Here is an 18,895-nt window from a genome sequence, read left to right as displayed (position 1 = left end):
CCGCCAAGCGGCGCCGGCACACCGGGTTCTAGTCCCGGTCGGGGCACCGGATTCTGTCCCGGTTGTCCCTCTTCCAGGCCAGCTCTCTGCTGTGGCCAGGGAGTGCAGTGGAGGATGGCCCAAGTGCTTGGGCCCTGCACCCCATGGGAGACCAGGATAAGTACCTGGCTCCTGCCATCGGATCAGCGCAGTGCACCGGCCGCAGTGCACCGGCCGCAGCGCGCCGGCCGTGGCGGCCATTGGAGGGTGAACGAACGGCAAAGGAAGACCTTTCTCTCTGTCTCTCTCTCTCACTGTCCACTCTGCCTGTCAAAAAAAAAATTTTAAAAAAGAAAAAATAAATAATAATTATACCACAGAAAACAGCCCAACCAAATTTCTATAGGCTTAAAAGAAAATAAGCCATCAATGGAATCTACTGGCAATCAAACCATTCACATTGTCAATCTAATAAAGATGTTTTCAAGATTCAGCTCTAATTTTTAAATGGAATATAGGCACAAATTCCCCAGTGGCTACTTCACTGTAGTTTTGTCCCCCTGAGCCAAGTGATAATGTTCCACTGAATAAAGATTTGCAAAGGGGCCACGGCATGAATGTGAACCTTCTGAAATGCAGCACCCCAACTTTCAGGTGAGTGGAGACTCAAACTTGACACCCTAAAGGAGGCTGGGAGCACAAGAGGCAGGTGCATGGGCTGGATGGCCACAGCCGTCATTACTCCTGTTAGCTATAATCTACCAAGTGTGTCATTACTTAGGTCAAGCCGATTTGAGACTGTTCTGCTCTAAGTCCACAGCTGTTCCCGCACAAAGAATTTTATGGGGACCAGAGAGATAACACACTACCATCAACGCTCCCAGTGGAATGCTGGTGCCAGGAGAAGGTAGGCACTGACTTTATGTTTCTATGTCAATTTTCCATAGATTATCTGTGTCTCTCCCCTTTCCACCATTCTCTCTGGACTGAGAAGAGACTCAAGGAAAAGCAGGCCAAGTATATGTAATATTTTACACCAAACAAGTTATTTGCTTAAGATGGCTTGGCTAGCCTCCTGTCTGGCACTAACACCCAGACTGACAGTTCCAGCAGGAATTAAATCCCAGTTTTAATAGGTGCTGTGTTCCTGTGCCTACTAATGCACTGAAGGTGACTGACCAACTTCTACACATAAAGGCAAGAGAGCATGTGTGTGCACACATGTGTGAGCATGTGTGTGCCCACATGGGTGAGAGGAGGGATTACAGGGGGAGCTGGCCACAGCTGCTTCATTTCTGTAAAGCTTTCTTCCCTTAATAGGGAGGAGGTTGCAGTTACTCACCATCCTCATAAGCTGCTACCGCCAGCGAGCTGTTTATCCTCACAAAGGAGACATATGGCTGCATTCCAGGCTCGTCCTCCTCAAACTCCGACTCCAGGAAGGGGGCGACATAGTCCCAGGTGCGGGTGTCCCACACCCTCACATCCCCTGATGTGTATCTGGAAGAGAAGGACACACTCCGTTCCAAAAAGGGATTGAAAGGAAAACAGAAAGAGGCATAAAACACAACAGGGGAACAAGATTTGGTGGGCCTGGGAGCGCGCCTGCGGCTCTGGGTGGACAGTAGCTCCGGCTGGAAGAAACGTCAACGCAATGACAGAAGGCTGCGAACATGCTTCCCGTTCTCACAGCACAATGGTGCCTGTGTCAAGTGAGAAACTAGAATAAGAAATCCAGTATCGAGATTTCCTTGTTGTTCCTTTCACACTTTCATAACCAATCTGCTGCCTTAAGTTCTCCTACCACAGGACTCACCAGCAGAAATCTGTATGAGCCACAGGATTTACACAGAGGAGGGACTGAGGGAGAGACGCTGCACACACTAAGAAGTGAGTGTGCTAGAGGCGCAAGCTTTCTCATACCTCATCCATGAATCAGATTTGACTGATGAAAGTCCCTAAGGACTACTTGACGTGCTGAAACAATTAGGTTTTGCCTTTAGCAGTCAGACAGCGCTGCCTTCTCATGAAAAGCTCTTACTGAATGCAGGACCCTCCCAGCTCTGCCCAGGCAGAAACAGCAGCACTCCCTCTGCTGTCACGCAGTCACTCCAATAAATGATGCCCCTGAAGCCCAGGCAGGGTCAGACGGCTCAGACCCAGGCCCCGTGGGTGAGACAGGACCAGATGACAAGCTGGGACGCTGCCCACCACGGAGGTGTACAAGTGCCCGAGGCCACAGCAGAGGCCTGGACTTCACTTGTAAAGCACCTAGTCCTGAGAGCCTCAGGAACGCGGAGGCAGACACAGTCTTCCTGCAGCTCCAACCACTACTCCTCCAGGGTTCTCTGCAGAGTCAAACACACCCTGAGACCTAGTTCATCTAGGACACGACACACTGATGAAGCTCCTACAGACGCCGAACCTCAGGTGAGATTTCCTAGTGAAGAAATCAGGAAGACACATTCAGAAGTGCTGCATTTACTAAAGGTAACTGCATTTTCCCCAAGGTATTAATGCATACTGAACACACGAGTTTTCAGTAACCCACAGGTCACTCTGTGGTCACAGCAATTCCCCAGGTTGGAGAAACCGGCTCTGTACCTGCAGGACGGCACCCGGAGAACATGCATGTGGCATACAGAGCCACACAGGACACGTGCTTTCTAGAACTAGATGCTGCGGCTGGGTGACCGCTGCTCCTCTGCAGACAAAAAGTCACAGCAGGAGGGCCCTGAGGCCAGGCGACAAGGCAGGTACTGACATGGCCCCGGCCAGGGATGAGGCAGGTACTGACATGGCCCTGGCCAAAGCACAGCCACCGGCTCCTAGGCAGCAATCCGACCGTCCTGCTGAATGAGGCACCCTGCTCAGGAGCGTAGTCCAACACCGCCGGGCCGCTCTCTGCAGGAAGGCCACGTGCTCAGCTACAGAGTCCCTTGAATTTCTAGAATGTCTGTCATTGGACTATGAAGCTCTGCACGAAGGAACCAGCCAATTCAGGAAAGAAAGACGAGAAGGATGACAATGTCGTAGAGAAACCCGGAGGGAAAAGTTAAAGAAAAAGTATAGCAGCATGCAGGGATCTCAAGGAGAATCATGCTCTATTAATATTTAAAAGGTTCCTGATGAGCCTTATTTATTGGAAAGAAGGAGAGAGAGAGAGAGAGAGAGAGATGTCTTCCATCTGCTGGCTTACTCCCCAATTGGTTGTAATGGCTGGAGGTGTGCTGATCCAAAGCCAGGAGCCAGGAGCCTCTTCCGGGTCCTCGACACAGGTGCAGGAGCCCAAGAACTTGGGCCATCTTCTACTGCCTTCCCAGGCCATAGCAGAGCTGGATCAGAAGTGGAGCAGCTGGGACTCGAACTGGCGCCCATATGGGGTGCCAACACTGCAGATGGTGGCTTTACTTGCTATGCCACAGTGCCGGCCCCCCATGAGCCTTTTAAGCTGTTTCTCTCAGAATGCAACTCCTGACTAGCTGGAGATGGAGGTAGGATTCAGTGTTTCCCATTTGCCTCCAAAACTGAGAACCAGTTCCCACCCAGTCCCACCAAGCACCTATGTCTAGCCCAGGTCTCCTCTCCTCCACAAAGCCTCCTCTGCCTCAACTACATGCCCTTCATGTTAAGGAAGAATACTCACTGTTACATTCCTTACGTGTACCTCCTAGCTCAACTCAACTGTGAGGTCTTCAAGAAGACCCTGTCAAAACATGTTACGTGTAGCTAAAACCAAATCAGTAACTGGTGACTGAAATGGGGTGTCCACCAGTAACACCCTGGTGGGTAGGAACAGCTTCCCTTTTGATCTCTACTACCCAACTTCCAGTGCCAATGCTGAGCCAAACACCCAGAACACAGACAGTGGACTTCTAGCACGTATTTCCAAAAGGACTGAAATACAGCTCCAGGGAGGGGCGCTGTGGCACAGCAGGTTAAGCCGCTACTTGGGATGCCCACATTCCATACTGGAGTGCCTGGTTTGAGTCCCAGCTTCTCCACATTGATCCAGCTTCCTGCTGATACACCTGGAAGGCAGCAGCAAATGGCCAGAGTGCTTGGGTTCCTACCACCCACATGAAGACCCATATAGATGAATTTCTTGCACAGAACATGGGTTGAGAGGTATGCGTTTAGCCTGACAGTGAAGATGCCTATGCTCCACGTCCAGCGTGCCTGCTTCAAGACCCGCATCTCCAGCTCCTGACTCCAGCTCCCTTCTAGTGCAGACTCTGGAAAGCAGTAGTGACAGCTCAGTGACCGCGTTCTTCCCACTCACCCGGGAGACCTGGGTTAAGTTCCTGACAGAGAACTGGCTTTGGCCCAGACCTTGCTTTAGTCCAGGACCATCCCTTGCATTGTGGACATGTGGGGTGTGAACTGGCAGATGAGATGGATCACCCTCTCTATCTTTGACTCTCAAATAATTTTAAAACTCTGAAAACACAAGATGAGCACAATTAATTTTCCATAGATACCTATGGAAACTTACTCTGTTCGTCATGATCTAAGAGCATGATAATCACAGAAACGTTGTGCTGCAAAATGACTGAAGAGGAAAAATAGGAGACTCCACGTCTCCTTTATTGGTGAGGACAGAGAAACACACCCAATTTCAGCATTTCAGCAGGTGCTCAGTGCCTTAGCAGCAGACTCTGAAATCCACCCCAGGTGAAAGCACTACCGCAACGGGAGTCAGACTCAGAGCTCATGGACTTAGCTAAGAAACAGACGTTTGCATGAGGATGCAACATCGGTTGAAGCAGAGGGACCTGCACCAAACCCTGAATGTGATCCACAAGCACTTAACAACAGTGGCCAGCAGCAGCGAGACAAGACACTGGATGGAGGTGGAAACAGGCTGAGATTTCTCTGGAGCTCCAGACGTCTTTCTTGCTGCCTAATGACAATTACACTCAACCAGTTAAGACACAACTATGACCGCTGCATTGTCAGAAAGCCTTTGGACCCCAATGTTGATGGCTCTCTAATTAGTGTCTGTGCAAAGTACAACTGCAACTAATATGTTAGCTGATGTGAGAACACTCCAGAAGAACTGGGGGAAGAAGCCTTTTCCAAGCGAGGGAGGATGTGCCCCCGCCACGCCCAGGGCCAGGGAAAGGGTATTGCTTTCCCAAGCTGTTTCACGCTCGGCAAGGTTGAGTTTACCTTACAAAAATAGGTCAGAGACCACAGCTGATTTTTGTTCAAAGAATGGGAACAGAACCTCTCCAAGCTCGGCACACGAGAGCAGCTGCCAATTTAAAATCATTTACCACGAAGCGCTCTCATTAACTGGTAAGTTCCCAACAAGGAGACTACTTATTTGGACTAAGAGACTGAAAGAAACACTGTACAGCTAAAAACCACCTTTAACCTCTCGTTTTTTGTATAAATATCTGGCGGAGGTTCCAATTTGCTTCCAGGCTGCCAGCACTTTTTGCTAAAAACAAATTTTCCCAAGACATCATAACAAACGAGGTGGGGGAGGTGTATTTTCACTTACACGTGCTCAGAAGTAAGGTTAGTGATTCACCTGAAGCCACAATTAGAGGCCAAACATCAGTGGCACAGCCAGGACCAAAGGGCACCCAGGGTTTTCTCAATCTGCTGCTTAGCCAGCAGGCCCCTTTTTCTCCATACACAACAGGGTCTTTACACAAACACTGCTTTGAAGAGCCATCCCACTGAAGTACAACATGAGGAATTTATCATTTTTAATGCTGTGACTCAGGCCTGCCCCTAAGCCATCAGTGTGACCACTCTCAACTGCAAGGAAGACGCCAACCTCAAATCTCCAGATGCTGGCTGCAGGAGCACGGGGCTGGCAGGTGCATGCTGTGCCGCCCACACTGTTAACAGGTGATGTGGGACGACAGAGAGATGGTTAGTAAAACTTTACCATCAGCAGGCTCATACTCCCGCAGCTGCCTCCCGAAGTCCCAGTTCTATTCTGATCAGGTACCCACGGTAGCCTGGAGAAGCCTTGCAAAGAAGCCTCAGGCCAGGAACAGCAAATAGTCTCATCTGTGTGTCAAATCAACAAATCAGTAGCGGCTGCCTATAGTCCTGTGTTGAGAAAGATGCTGAAACTATCCTACTGAGCTCAGCAGAAAAATTAATGCTGTAATGGATTATTAATGACCACCACGGCTCTGGGGATGAGAAGTGGCAGCATCCCGGCCCCACCCAACACTCGAACTGGCCAGACCCTTATCACTGCAGACCCTGCCCAACAGTCCCTTTCCAGGAGGAAGCTGGCCCAGAGCCTCTTCCCTGCCCTAACATCCCCGGTGTGTTCTGTAACCCCCAGCAGTTGTACCCCTCATTGGCCTATAAACTCCCAGTGAGCAAGGGATGCGTGGACAGTACTCATCCACTCTCAGTGAGTGCTCGTTATAGGAAAGGAGCCGCTGGCGTCAACCTACAACACAGAAGCGTTAAAGCAGTTAAAGCCTACCGCACAATCAGGCAGAGGCCCCCAAAAGTGCAGCACCCACATTCCAAGAATCATCTGCGCCCTTAACACGTAGAGGTTTTAAGAACTACTCACTTTCTCTGTGCTTTCTGCAGCGATAGCGAAGATTACAAATCAATAACAGCAAGAGTATTTACTATTTTCTATGAAACATGACTGTGTTATATTATGCAATTAACAAAATGAACTCAGTCCCACAGTGCAGTCGTTCCATGGAAATGCACTACTGCCAAACATCAAGTGGGACTTCAGGCGCATCAATTGAAAAATAATGAACATCTTAATGGACCTTACGAGATACATGCACTACACACTGACAACTGTTTTCCATACATCTTGGTTAATCACAATCAATAGCGTCAGAGTCAATGATGATTATGCAGAGTTAGTGTAGCTGTGGCCCTTCCCATTATTCCTTGGAGAACCAGAGATGGATGAATGCAGCCATGAGTTCACCAGTATTTATTAAAGGTATTCTGGAGCCCCTTCATTAAAGACATGATACACGTAATGCTCTCCTCTGGTCGCTTATCAATATCTGACCTCAGACTTACTTACTAGAAGAGCACGTGCACCTCACAGCAGAAAATAAGTAAGCTTAGAAGTATTTTTAAAAAGAGGTCCCTAACGGGTAATGACTGGACTCCTTATGGGAAACAGTCCAATGTCATAATAGGCAGCAGCACAAAATCCATATCAAACAAGGCTGAAAGGAAAACTGTCAGAAGTTCTCCAAGAAGCATGTCCTGAGTAAGCAGAAACATGGCTGACACGGATCTGACACAACCCTACCACCAATCCATATTTATAACACATTTCTTATCCCCAAGAACCTTAAAGTAATCCATAGGTATCATCTATTTTTTAGATACTCCTAAGAAACCTGCAAAGTGTCAGAAACAGCAGCCCTGAGAACATCCATTTCCGAATAGAAAATATCTTAAAATTCAGAGAAAATATATATATTTTTCAGATCAAAGCCACACTATTAAAATTTTGGCATGGTACATGGCTAATTTAAAGGTACATTTTTAACTAATGGGAAAAGTAGAGAAAAAATCATTTATAAGGAGTACATAGGGCCAGTGCCATGGCATAGTGGGTAAAGCTGCTGCCTGCAGTGCCGGCATCCCACACGGGTGCCGGTTCAAGTCCCAGCTGCTCCACATCTGATCCAGCTCTCTGCTATGGCCTGGGAAAGCAGCAGCAGATGGCCCAAGTCCTTGGGCCCTTGCAAGGACCTAGAGGAAGCTCCTGCTTCAGATTGGCACAGCTCTAGACGTTGCAGCCACCTGGGGAGTTCACCAGCAATGGAAGACCTCTCCCTCTCCCTCTCTCTGTGTAGCTCTTTCAAATAAATGAAATAAATCTTTAAAAAAAAAATAAAGAGGACAAAGTATTTCAGGCTACTTTAGGTGATTATGTTTAAACTGATATTGCCTAACAGTTCATAATTATAAAACAATGATAAAATTTCACTGAAATACCAATAGGCAAAGTAAATGACAAGATATTCAATACCAACTTTTATATAAACTTGAAGCTCAAATTTGTTTTCTATTTACAGAAGACTGGAAACCCTTGACTCTGATGCCCAGTTTGGTTGGAGAGACAGAGCTAATAAAGATAAAACAAATCTGCGTAAGATCACACCTGGTGCCGGCTGGGAGAGCGGTGTTTGCCACGCTGGTATGAACCTACGAAGGCGAAGGCGCACTGCCACAAAGGCCTGAGGCAAAATGGAACTGAGCATGCTCGGAAAAGGAAGGCAGCTCCTAACCTGCAACATTAAGTGATACCGGCTTTCTCTCCAGCCGCATGTGGCGGAGCCGAGAACCCTGCATGCAGAGCGGCTGCTCCTTCCAGTAAGCAGGAAGGCAGGCCACACCAGCGGAAAAAAGGAGAAAAACATTCAGGAGTTTCAAAAAATCACCCACAAAAGAGGGTGCTTAATATTTTTAAAACCAGATGGGAGGGGAGAAAAAGGTCCTCCAATGTGAATAGAAAACTGTGCTGCCCCCTGCGAATGGAAATGCTTCAGGGATCATAAATGAGGACGGGGCTGACGGCAAACCCCCCATCCCGGGCATCTGACAAAAGCCCCTGGTGAAGCAGCAGCACGAGGCTCAGCAGAGCTGGCCCCATCCCGAGGCCAGGGACGCAGGCCTCGTCTCCAGGGACCCAGCAGGCGCTCCCTCACTAGGCCATCTCCTCTACTTCTTCTGCAAGGCAGCTTCTACCGCACCCTCAGCCTCAGCTTGCATTCTGCCACCGTTGTGAACCCATGACGTCATCTGTTTGCAACACTCTTCACTTCCAGAGTGCAACTGGAGAGACGGAGAACAGTCCAAGCATCACAAAACAGAATAGGGATGTTTTCACAGCCTCCTTTCTTCTAAATGATAAACAAAAAAATTGCTAAACCTTTCTAAAAGTCTAAGAGCTGTCACCACTAAAAACCTAAATAAAGAAACAAACAAAAGAAACCTTTCCTGGTCACTTATTATCAACATACCTTCTAGATGATACTTCTTCTAAAAGGCAAGAAAGATACACATTCGTCCTCCCTACCATTTCAGGACGGCCACCAGGTCAGAGGAAACGCAGGCAGACGCCACCCTCTCAGAGAAAATAATGTGGCTTATTCTGCAGAGAGGTGACTTCTGAACACAAATGTGTCTTAAGTTAAAGCAATGGGAAATTTTAGCTGAAAAATCAAAGTAGAAAGTAGGTGTGTGTCTGAATTGCTAAGTCACAAGAGAAAAAACTGCTACTTAACTAATGGTTCAGGCATTTCCTGGAATGCAACAGTACCACTGCTCTCTGGCCACACAAGACCACAGAAGGTCCAGGAAAGGAGCTCAGGTGGGTTGGAGGAGGCCTGGGGAATGCAGGTTTGCAGATAAAGCAGGGAACTGACAGGCAGACACACAGTCCTCAGAATTTCCTGGGTGCTGGGACTGGCATTAGGCTCTGAGGGTACAGAGATATTTCCAGGGCCAGCACTGTGGCGTAGCAGGTAAAGCTGCTGTCTGAAGTGGCAGCATCCCATATGGGCACCCATTCAAGTCCCAGCCGCTCCACTTCCTAACCTGCTCTCTGCTATGGTCTGGGAAAGCTTTAGATGGCCCAAGTCCTTGGGCCCCTCTTCTCACATGAGAGACCCAGAAGAAGCTTCTGGCTTCGGATCGGCACAGCTCTGGCTGTTGCGGCCATCTGGGGAGTGAACCAGTGGATGGAAGACCTCTCTCTTTCTCTCTCTCTGCCTCTCCCTTCTCTCTGACTTTCAAATAAATAAATAAATCTTTAAAAAATATTTAAAAAAAGAAAGGTATTTCTGATGTGCTACCCCATCTCAAGAGAGGTCCAGTGAGCAGTGTCAAATGCTGCCAACAGCCTTAGAGGAGGATCAAGAAAAGGCCATTGGCTCTCAGGCCCCAAAGTGACACTCTGAGAGTGTAGCATTGCTTTAGGAAGCAGCACACATTAGGAGGACCAGGCCTGAGAGATGGTTTGGAGACTTATCAAATCAGAAAAAAGGTGAAGGTTATGGAAGCATTTTTAAATAATTTCTTAATCTTAAAAATCATAAAAAAGCATTCCCCCAGATCCACTAATTCCACCTATAGAACTGCAGCCCAGGAAAATAACCAACTCTATTCCACACACTCACGTGGAAATTAAATCTCTACCACAGCATGTGTTTTATAGTTTTTAAATAAGGAAGTTTCATAGTAATGAAAAGGAGATAAATATGCAAACCTCTACTCTTTTTTTTCCGGACAGGCAGAATTTAGACAGTGAGAAAGAGACAGAGAGAAAGGTCTTCATTTCTGTTGGTTCACCCCCCAAATGGCTGCTACGGCCAGCGCGCTGTGCTGATCCGAAGCCAGGAGCCAGGTACTTCTCCTGGTCTCCCATGTGGGTGCAGGGCCCAAGCACTTGGGCCATCCTCCACTGCACTCCCGGGCCACAGCAGAGAGCTGGACTGGAAGAAGATCAACCAGGACAGAATCCGGTGCCCCAACCGGGACTAGAACCCGGGGTGCCGGTGCCACAGGCGGAGGATTAGCCTAGTGAGCCGCAGCGCCGGCCTACTCATCATGTTATATAATAAAACAGAAGAAGTGCTCTAATGTCACTCCTAGGAGAATGGAAAAGAAAATAAGGATATAATTATTTAAGGAATTTTTGCAACAGATCAAAGTAGTAGTGAAAAATGTGTAATAACATTAAAAACCTCTGTAGTAGCCGGCGCCGTGGCTCAACAGGCTAATCCTCTGCCTTGTGGCGCCGGTACACCGGGTTCTAGTCCCGGTTGGGGCGCCGGATTCTGTCCTGGTTGCCCCTCTTCCAGGCCAGCTCTCTGCTGTGGCCCGGGAGTGCAGTGGAGGACGGCCCAAGTACTTGGGCCCTGCAACCACATGGGAGACCAGGAGAAGCACCTGGATCCTGGCTTCGGATCAGCGCAATGCGCCAGCCACAGTGCACTGGCCGCGGCGGCCACTGGAGGGTGAACCAACAGCAAAGGAAGACCTTTCTCTCCGCCTCTCTCTCTCTCACTATCCACTCTGCCTGTCAAAAAAAAAAAAAAAAAAAAAAAAAAAAAAAAGCTCTGTAGTGAGGAGAAAAAGGCAAAGAAAAGTAATGTACGCTGGAGCCAGCACTATGGCACAGTGGGCTAAGCCTCCACCTGCAGCGTCGGCATCTCACATGGGTGCTGGTTCAAGTCCCAGCTGCTCTACTTCTGATTCAGCTCTCTGCTACAGCCTGGGAAAGCAGAAGATGACCCAAGTGCTTGGGCCCCTGCACCCACATGGGAGACCTGGAGTTAGCTCCTGGCTTTGGATCAGCCCAGCTCCGGCCACTGCAGCCATTTGTGGAGTGAACCCGTAGATGGAAGACCATTCTTTCCCTCTCTCTGTGTAGCTCTACCTCTCAAACAAATATATTCGTTTAAAAAAAAAAAAAAAGTAATGCAGGCTATGATTACATTAGGTAAAAATATGCAGGAAAAAAGACACTGAAATCCAATGAAACAGACTGTGATAATGGGCTGTGTTACAGGGTGGTTTAGGTCAGTTTCTCTTCTCTACTTTATGACATGATTGCAAAACACATCTGATTTTACAATCACTTTAACTTATCAATTAATTTTTTTTTCTTTGCAAGCAGAGAGATCAGTTGGGGTGGGCCAAGGCGAAACCAGGAGGCCACAACTCAATCCAGGTCTCCTTTATGGGAGCAGGGACCCAACTACATGAACCATTACCTGCTGCCTCCCAGAATGTGTGTTAAAAGGAAGCTGAAATTAGAAGCATATCTGGGGTTCATATCCAATAACCCCACCATGGCATGCGGACGTTCCACGCAGTACCCTAACCACTGTGCCTTCGTGTTAAAGAGAACCGCCACGTGGCAAAGAAGAGAAGCCAGAGTGACAAGGCAGCAGATAAGGCTTCAGAGCAGGAAATCGGGGCCCAGGACCGACAGCTCTGCTGCTCAGCCCTGCATGGAGACTTTGTCAAAGCCGAGCGGACAGTGCCGGGCAAGCCTATCTCCATGCAGCCTCCGTCCCTCACACAACAGTGGGCCGAACAAACATGTCTGAAGTCCCTTCCAGGTTTAACGTAGTAGGACTCTAGATTGGGGGAAAAAAAAAAAAACTAAAAAATTTGAGAACAAGCAAGAGACAGCAGGCTCTGATCGCCAGGGTCCCACATGACAGGTAAGTGCAGGGTGGGAGCAAAGGAGACTGAGCACTAACTTGCAATGCCCAGTGCACACAGAACGGTACACAGGCATACCAACTGAGCCTCACGAGATACTTACACATTACTGGAAAGAAAACACACGGCTGCAAAGTTAGAAGTTAGTAATACAACAAACATCTAAGTGGAGCCATGAGGCCACATGATGAGCTACAGAGAATCCCTTCTCCGAGAGTGAGAGCAGAGCAGACCTGGGGCATAGGCAGGGTGTCAGGCCAGGGCGTCCCAGAAGTCTCTGGAGGGAGACAGGGTTGGGGCAGGCCTAAAAGAACGCCAGCCAGGTTTCCTCTGGGAGTGACGAAAATATTCTGGAATTAGATGATAATGTCACCCTGTGAATTTTCATAAAAATCATGAGCTGTACACTTTAAAAGAGTGAACGTCATGGTATGTGATTTCTATCACAATTTTTAAACAATATATGGTTAGTGGTGACTAAATGGAACAGTGAAAAACCCACAAAGGTTCACTCAAGAAGAGCAATAGGTAGGTAGGAAACAAATTCCAAAGAACTCTGAATGTCAGGAAAAGGTAAGTGGAAACTATTCCTAGGATGGCACAGGAAGCAAAGACTCATGGACAAAAGTGAAAAACAAAATCATTGAGAATCACGTCTGTTTCTCTGCTAGACAAACAGGTCTAAGGCGAGCAGGGGCCAGTGCTGCCCACACGACAGGTACTCACTCGGGCATCTGTCAGGTAAGGTATGAGTGAATGACTGTTTTAGGTAACTTTGCCTTTGTGTGCAAAGAAAAGTAAGGAAGCACAAATCCAGATCAACCTGGAGGCCAATGCAACACAAATCAGTCAAGGTCTTTGCAACCTGACCTCAACCAGGAGCTGCGAATGTAGAAGATGCAATTTCCCAACCATCTTGGCCCTCCCATAATTCTATAAAACACATTTAAGAAGCTTCAATGCAAAGATGTTTTATTGTTTTGCTAACCCTGGATACATAAAACCAAGCTTCTAAAGAGATTCCACTTGGGGCCGGCGCCGTGGCTCAATAGGCTAATCCTCCGCCTAGCGGCGCCGGCACACCGGGTTCTAGTCCCGGTCAGGGCGCCGGATTCTGTCCTGGTTGCCCCTCTTCCAGGCCAGCTCTCTGCTATGGCCAGGGAGTGCAGTGGAGGATGGCCCAGGTGCTTGGGCCCTGCACCCCATGGGAGACCAGGAAAAGCACCTGGATCCTGGCTCCTGCCATCAGATCAGTGCGGTGCGCCGGCTGCAGCGGCGGCCATTGGAGGGTGAACCAACGGCAAAGGAAGACCTTTCTCTCTCTGTCTCTCTCTCTCACTGTCCACTCTGCCTGTCAGAAAAATAAAAAAAAAATAAAAAAAAAAAGAGATTCCACTTGTGTAAAAGAGAGAAATGGGAAGGAAAGAAGAAAAGTAAGAGAAGCGCAGATAGGCTGTACAAGAGAAAGCAATGGCCATTGTCTCTTTAAGAAGCTCCTTGGAGATGCATCACGGTGAAAAGCTTGGTGAATACAACATTGATTGGGAATGAGGTAACCACAAACACCACTGTCTCAAATGAAAAGGGATTCAAGATCTGACCCAGAAAACAAGCATCGTAACCACCAGATGAAATTTTAATGATAAACACAAGATGCTCTCATACAAGCAAGACTGAAGTACCTCATGCGAAGCCATCCACCAAGGTTCTCTGTGAAAAGGGAGCCTCTCTGGCCCACAGATCAGGTTTCATCTCATCGATCCGCACAACTCTGCCACTGCCTGGCTCTGTGCTGGCAGAATCTGTAATGCGAACAGACCTCCAGGGAACAGGGAGGCGGGAGAGCAGCTCTGGCATCAGGACTCCGAGTCGGCCTGGCCTGCGGGAGCACCACATCCAGAGAGAACATTCCCAACTGGCTTTGGAGATTGAAGTCTCTCTGCTACTTTAATTTCTTTAAAGACAATTTCCAGCCCTGGCACTGTGTCTTCTGACACACGAGGCAGACTCCTTTATAAGCCCGAATGGTGTCAGTGCCTTCTGAAGTCACCACTGGTTGCTGGCATTAGTGAGCAGAAAGGACCTTGCCTGTCAGGGGCTCCTAGCAATGGGTTGTGGAGCCAGAGTTCTCGTCCATTAGCCTTCCTAAAAAAAACAGTTCTACAGTACTCTCACAGTACTATCAAGAAGTTTTTTTGTTTTTTTTTTTTTTTTTAAGTACTTGAAAGGCAGAGAAATAGAGATCTTCCATCTACTGATTCACTACCCAAAAGCCCCCAATAGTCAGGGCTGGATCATGCCCAAGACAGGAGCCCAGAACTCAATCTAGATCTTTCAAGATAAGCTAGGAGTCAGCGTCGCGGTGCAGTGGGTTAAGCTGCCGAATTCGAGGCACGCGTGGCACATTGCAGCTCAGGCTGTTCTGCTTCCAGTTAAGCTCCCAGGCTGATGCACTTGGGGAAGCAGTGAAAGACAGCCCAAATAGCTGGGCCCGTCACTCACACGGGAGACTCAGAGGTCTAGGCTCTTGGCTTTAGCTGTTGTGGCCACCTGGGGAATGAACCAGTGGATGGAAGATCTCTCTCTCTCCCTCCCTCCCCACCCCACCACCCCTGATCACTCTTTCTTTCAAAACTCGCACTCCAATATGTGATGTCAGCATTGAAGGCAGCAGCTTAGCTTGCTGTGCCTGGTTTTGTTTTCCTACTAGCAGACACCTTATTTGGCTCACTTCAGAGTCCATCAAGACTCAGAAATCTAAGTGTTTTGGTCTCTATTTTACAGCATGATTTAAGACTAAGAAGGCATACAATTTCAATTACACAGTTTGAGGGGCAGGTGCTTGGTAAAGCAGTTTAAGTGACTACCAGTCATGCCTGCATACCATATTAGAGTCCTGACTTGAGTCTCAGTTACTCTGCTTCTGATCCAGCTCCCGGCTAACATTCCTGGGAAGGCAGCAGATTATGGCTCAAGTGCTTGGGTCTTTGCTGGGAATTCCAGGCTCCTGGCTTCAACCTGTTCCAATTCTAGAGCTTACGGTCATTTGGAGGCCAAATCAATGGATGAAAGATCTCTCAAATTAAAAAAAAAAAAAAAAACTTTTTAATTTAAGTATACAATTTGAGACTATAGTTGAATCCAAAAAAAAGAGCTGATTTTCTTAATGTACATTATTTTTTAAAAGATTTATTTACTTATTTGAGAGGCAGAGTTACAGAGAGAGAGAGGTCCTCCACATGATGGTTCACTCCCCAAACGGCCACAACAGCCAGAGGTGGGCTGATCAGAAGCAGTCAGGAGCTTCTTCCTGGTCTCCCACACAGGTGCAGGGGCCCAAGCACTTGGGCCATCTCCCAGTGCTTTCCCAGGCCATTAGCAGGGAGCTGGGTCAGAACAAGAGCAGCTGGGACACACGGCAGCGCCTATATGGGATGCTAGTGCTACAGGTGGAGGCTTAACCTTCTATGTCACAGTGCAGGCTCCCCTAATGTACATTAAAAAAATACATCAATGCACCTCCATGGCAAATGATGAAGAACTCCTGAAAGTGGTTTAGGGAACTGATACCAAAGGAATTTACAAAAGCCAACATTCTATTTCTTGGCCAGGGAGACAAAAAGCCCTGGGCAGGACAGCTTGAGCGGCAAGCACGCACTGAGCTGTGGGGAAGGGAGGTCATGAGTGGCCACAGCACCAGCTTCAGTGCAAGAGAGCACAACAGGTCCTGTTACTATTCTTGCTTGACTTCTTTATGTCTTCATAAAATACAAACTGCGTGCCTTCGTGAAAATCCTACGTAACATGCCACAAGCGTGATGTAAAAGCTGGGACAGACACACTGAGGCAAATGGACCACAGGTCTGCTCAGCGCCGTTTGCTCCTCACCACTCGCCGCACAGAGTGAACATATTCCCAAGGAAAGACAAGGCCCCTGTACTCAGAGGGCGCCCAGGACACGGGAAGGACTGTCAGATGGAGAGCGGCCTTGCTTACCCAGCAACGACAACGCCGTCGTGAGAGTGCACATCACACAACACTGCGTCGGGAACAGGCTCCAGCTCGCTCACGGCCCCCTTTCGATTCTGCGTGAGGAAAAGGGGGATGCGGTTTATACAGTTCTTGGGAGAGCTGGAAGGCAAAGCATGTCACGTTCATCTACATCTCACAGTGCTACATCAGAGATACCAACCAAACAAGTCAAGACACTAAGCACATACAAGGTACCATGTACATTAAGGCACTGAGCTAGGGGGGCTTGGGATGAGTGAAACTCCCGAGTATAAAGAAAATCCAGGTGCACAAAGAACCACAGTCCACAGCAGGCTGGCAAATGGCTGCTGGTAGTGGCATTTGTCTGAAGAGATGAGCTGAGCTCCTCAGCTCAGTGGAAAATATTTCGTGTCCACTGACAACTCGCACAAGAACTCTCAAAATAAAATGGAAAATCAGATAGGAAGACAAAAGCTCAGGATGGCAGAAAGAAGAGGTGACTCGGTTTCTGACCGCCAGCTCAGGGCTTTCACGGTAACAGTGTCAAGGGAAGCTCTCAAACCTAAACACACATTTCCCTGCTTCCAGCTGGCACTGGGGAGAGCGGAGGGAGACCGGCGTTCACACTGCATGTCCTTTCATGACTTCTGAACTACGTTACCATGATCATTTATTTGGAAAAAAATACTAAAATAAGTATTTTTTAAAAGCTATAAAACAAAGGAACTCTGAAGGGATCTAAATATTTATGAAGAATAAAATCATGAAAGCTAAAAGCAAGTGTGGGGCCAGTGCTGTGGCATGGCAGGTTCAGCCTCCGCGTGCAGTGCCAGCATCCCGCATCCCATATGGGTGCCAATTCCAGTCCTGGCTGCTCCACTTCCTATCCAGTCCCCTGCTAATGTGCCTGGGAAAGCAGTAGAAGATGGCCCAACTGTTTGGACCTCTGCACCCATGTGGGAGACCCGGATGAAGCTCTTGGCTCCTGGCTTCGGCCTGGCTCAGTCCCAGCTCTTGCGGCCATTTGTGGAGTGAACCAGCGATGGAAGACCTCTCTCTCGTTCTCTTCTCCTTTTCTTTATTTCTGCCTTTCAAATAAATAAATAAATCTTTAAAAACAAAAAGTGGGAATAAAGTTTTCAAGAATACCAAGTAAACCATAATGGGCATCATGGCATAGTAGGTGTGCTGGTTCAAGTCGTGGCTCCTCCACTTTCTATCTAGCTTCCTATGACTACATCCTGGGAGGCAGAGAATGATGGCTCAAGTCCTTGGGCCCCTCCCACCCATGTGGCAGACCCAGATGGAGTTCCAGGATCCTGACTTTGGTCTGGCCTAGCCCATGCTATAGTGGGCATTTGTGGACTGAGCCAGCAATGTGGAAGATCCTTGTCTCTATATTTCTATAGTCGCTGTCTCTCTCTTTTGTTCTATATCCCAAGTAGATGAAAATAAACACTTTCTTTTTTTTTTTTTTGACAGGCAGAGTGGACAGTGAGAGAGAGAGACAGAGAGAAAGGTCTTCCTTTGCTGTTGGTTCACCCTCCAATGGCCGCCGCGGCCGGCGCGCTGCGGCCGGCGCACCGCGCTGATCCGATGGCAGGAGCCAGGAGCCAGGTGCTTTTCCTGGTCTCCCATGGGGTGCAGGGCCCAAGCACTTGGGCCATCCTCCACTGCACTCCCTGGCCACAGCAGAGAGCTGGCCTGGAAGAGGGGCAACCAGGACAGAATCCGGCACCCCAACCGGGACTAGAACCTGGTGTGCCGGCGCCGCTAGGCGGAGGATTAGCCTAGTGAGCTGCAGCGCCGGCCCCGAAAATAAACACTTTTTAAAGACAGGGGTGGGAATTGTGATAGAGTGGGTTAAGTCACCACTTGGGGCATCTGCATTCCATATTCCGTTTGTTTTTTTTTTTTTTTTTTTAAGATTTATCTATTTATTTGAAAGGCAGAGTTACACAGAGAGGCAGAGAGAGACAGAGAGAGAGAGAGAGAGAGAGAGTCTTCCACTCCCCAACTGAAGGCAACGGCCATAACTGCACCAATCCAGAACCAGGAGCCAGGAGCCTCTTTCAGGTCTCCCACATGGGTGCAGGGGCCCAAGGACCTGGGCCATCTTCTACTGCTTTCCCAGGCCATAGCAGAGAGCTGGATCGGAAGTGGAGCAGCAGGGACTCAAACCAGCGCCCATGTGGGATGCCGGCACTGCAGGCATTGGTTTACCCACTACGCCACTTCTGATCCAGCTTCCTGCTAATGTGCCTGGGAGGCAGCAGATGATGGCCCAAATACTTGGGTTCCTGCCATCCACATGGGAGATCCAGATGGAGTTCTTGGTTTCTGGCTTCAGCCTGGCCCAGCCCTGGCAGTTTGGGGAATAAACCAGCAGATGGAAGATTACTGTTTTAATCTCTCCCTCTCTCTCCCTCTCTGTCACTCTGTCTTTCAAATAAATAAACCTTTGGAGAAAAAAAAAATATACCACATAATTCCTAATTTCAACTTTGCCCCATCTGGCAGAAAGACTAAAAATGGTTATAAAGAATGCCCGTTCTTAGAATACAGCAAGGGGGCCAGCGCTGTGGCACAGCAGGTTAACGCCCTGGCCTGAAGTGCCGGCATCCCATATGGGCGCTGGTTCTAGTCCTGGCTGCTCTTCTGATCCAGCTCTCTGCTACGGCCTGGGATAGCAAGAGAAGATGGCCCAAGTCCT

General features: G+C 48.5%; 1 protein-coding gene across 8 annotated transcripts in view; it reads right to left on the bottom strand.

Annotated features, from left to right (window-relative positions):
- FBXW8 (F-box and WD repeat domain containing 8) overlaps positions 1 to 18,895 on the bottom strand; it is a 131,599-nt gene that overhangs the window by 71,097 nt on the left and 41,607 nt on the right. For all 8 annotated transcript variants that reach the window (XR_011385213.1, XM_051826628.2, XM_051826627.2 and 5 more), the window contains exons 4-5: positions 16,186 to 16,274; positions 1,322 to 1,479 (exon numbers count right to left, since the gene is read on the bottom strand). Coding sequence is in view for 7 of the 8 variants with exons in the window: in XM_051826628.2 (XP_051682588.1) it covers positions 1,322 to 1,479; positions 16,186 to 16,274 (247 nt within the window). In the remaining variant the exon portion in view is untranslated. The remainder of the gene's footprint in view (positions 1 to 1,321; positions 1,480 to 16,185; positions 16,275 to 18,895) is intronic.

Source organism: Oryctolagus cuniculus, chromosome 21 (assembly GCF_964237555.1).
Source record: "Oryctolagus cuniculus chromosome 21, mOryCun1.1, whole genome shotgun sequence".
Taxonomy (NCBI): domain Eukaryota; kingdom Metazoa; phylum Chordata; class Mammalia; order Lagomorpha; family Leporidae; genus Oryctolagus; species Oryctolagus cuniculus.
The sequence above is the reverse complement of the archived record's forward strand: the minus strand, read 5'-3'. Positions and strand labels throughout refer to the sequence as shown.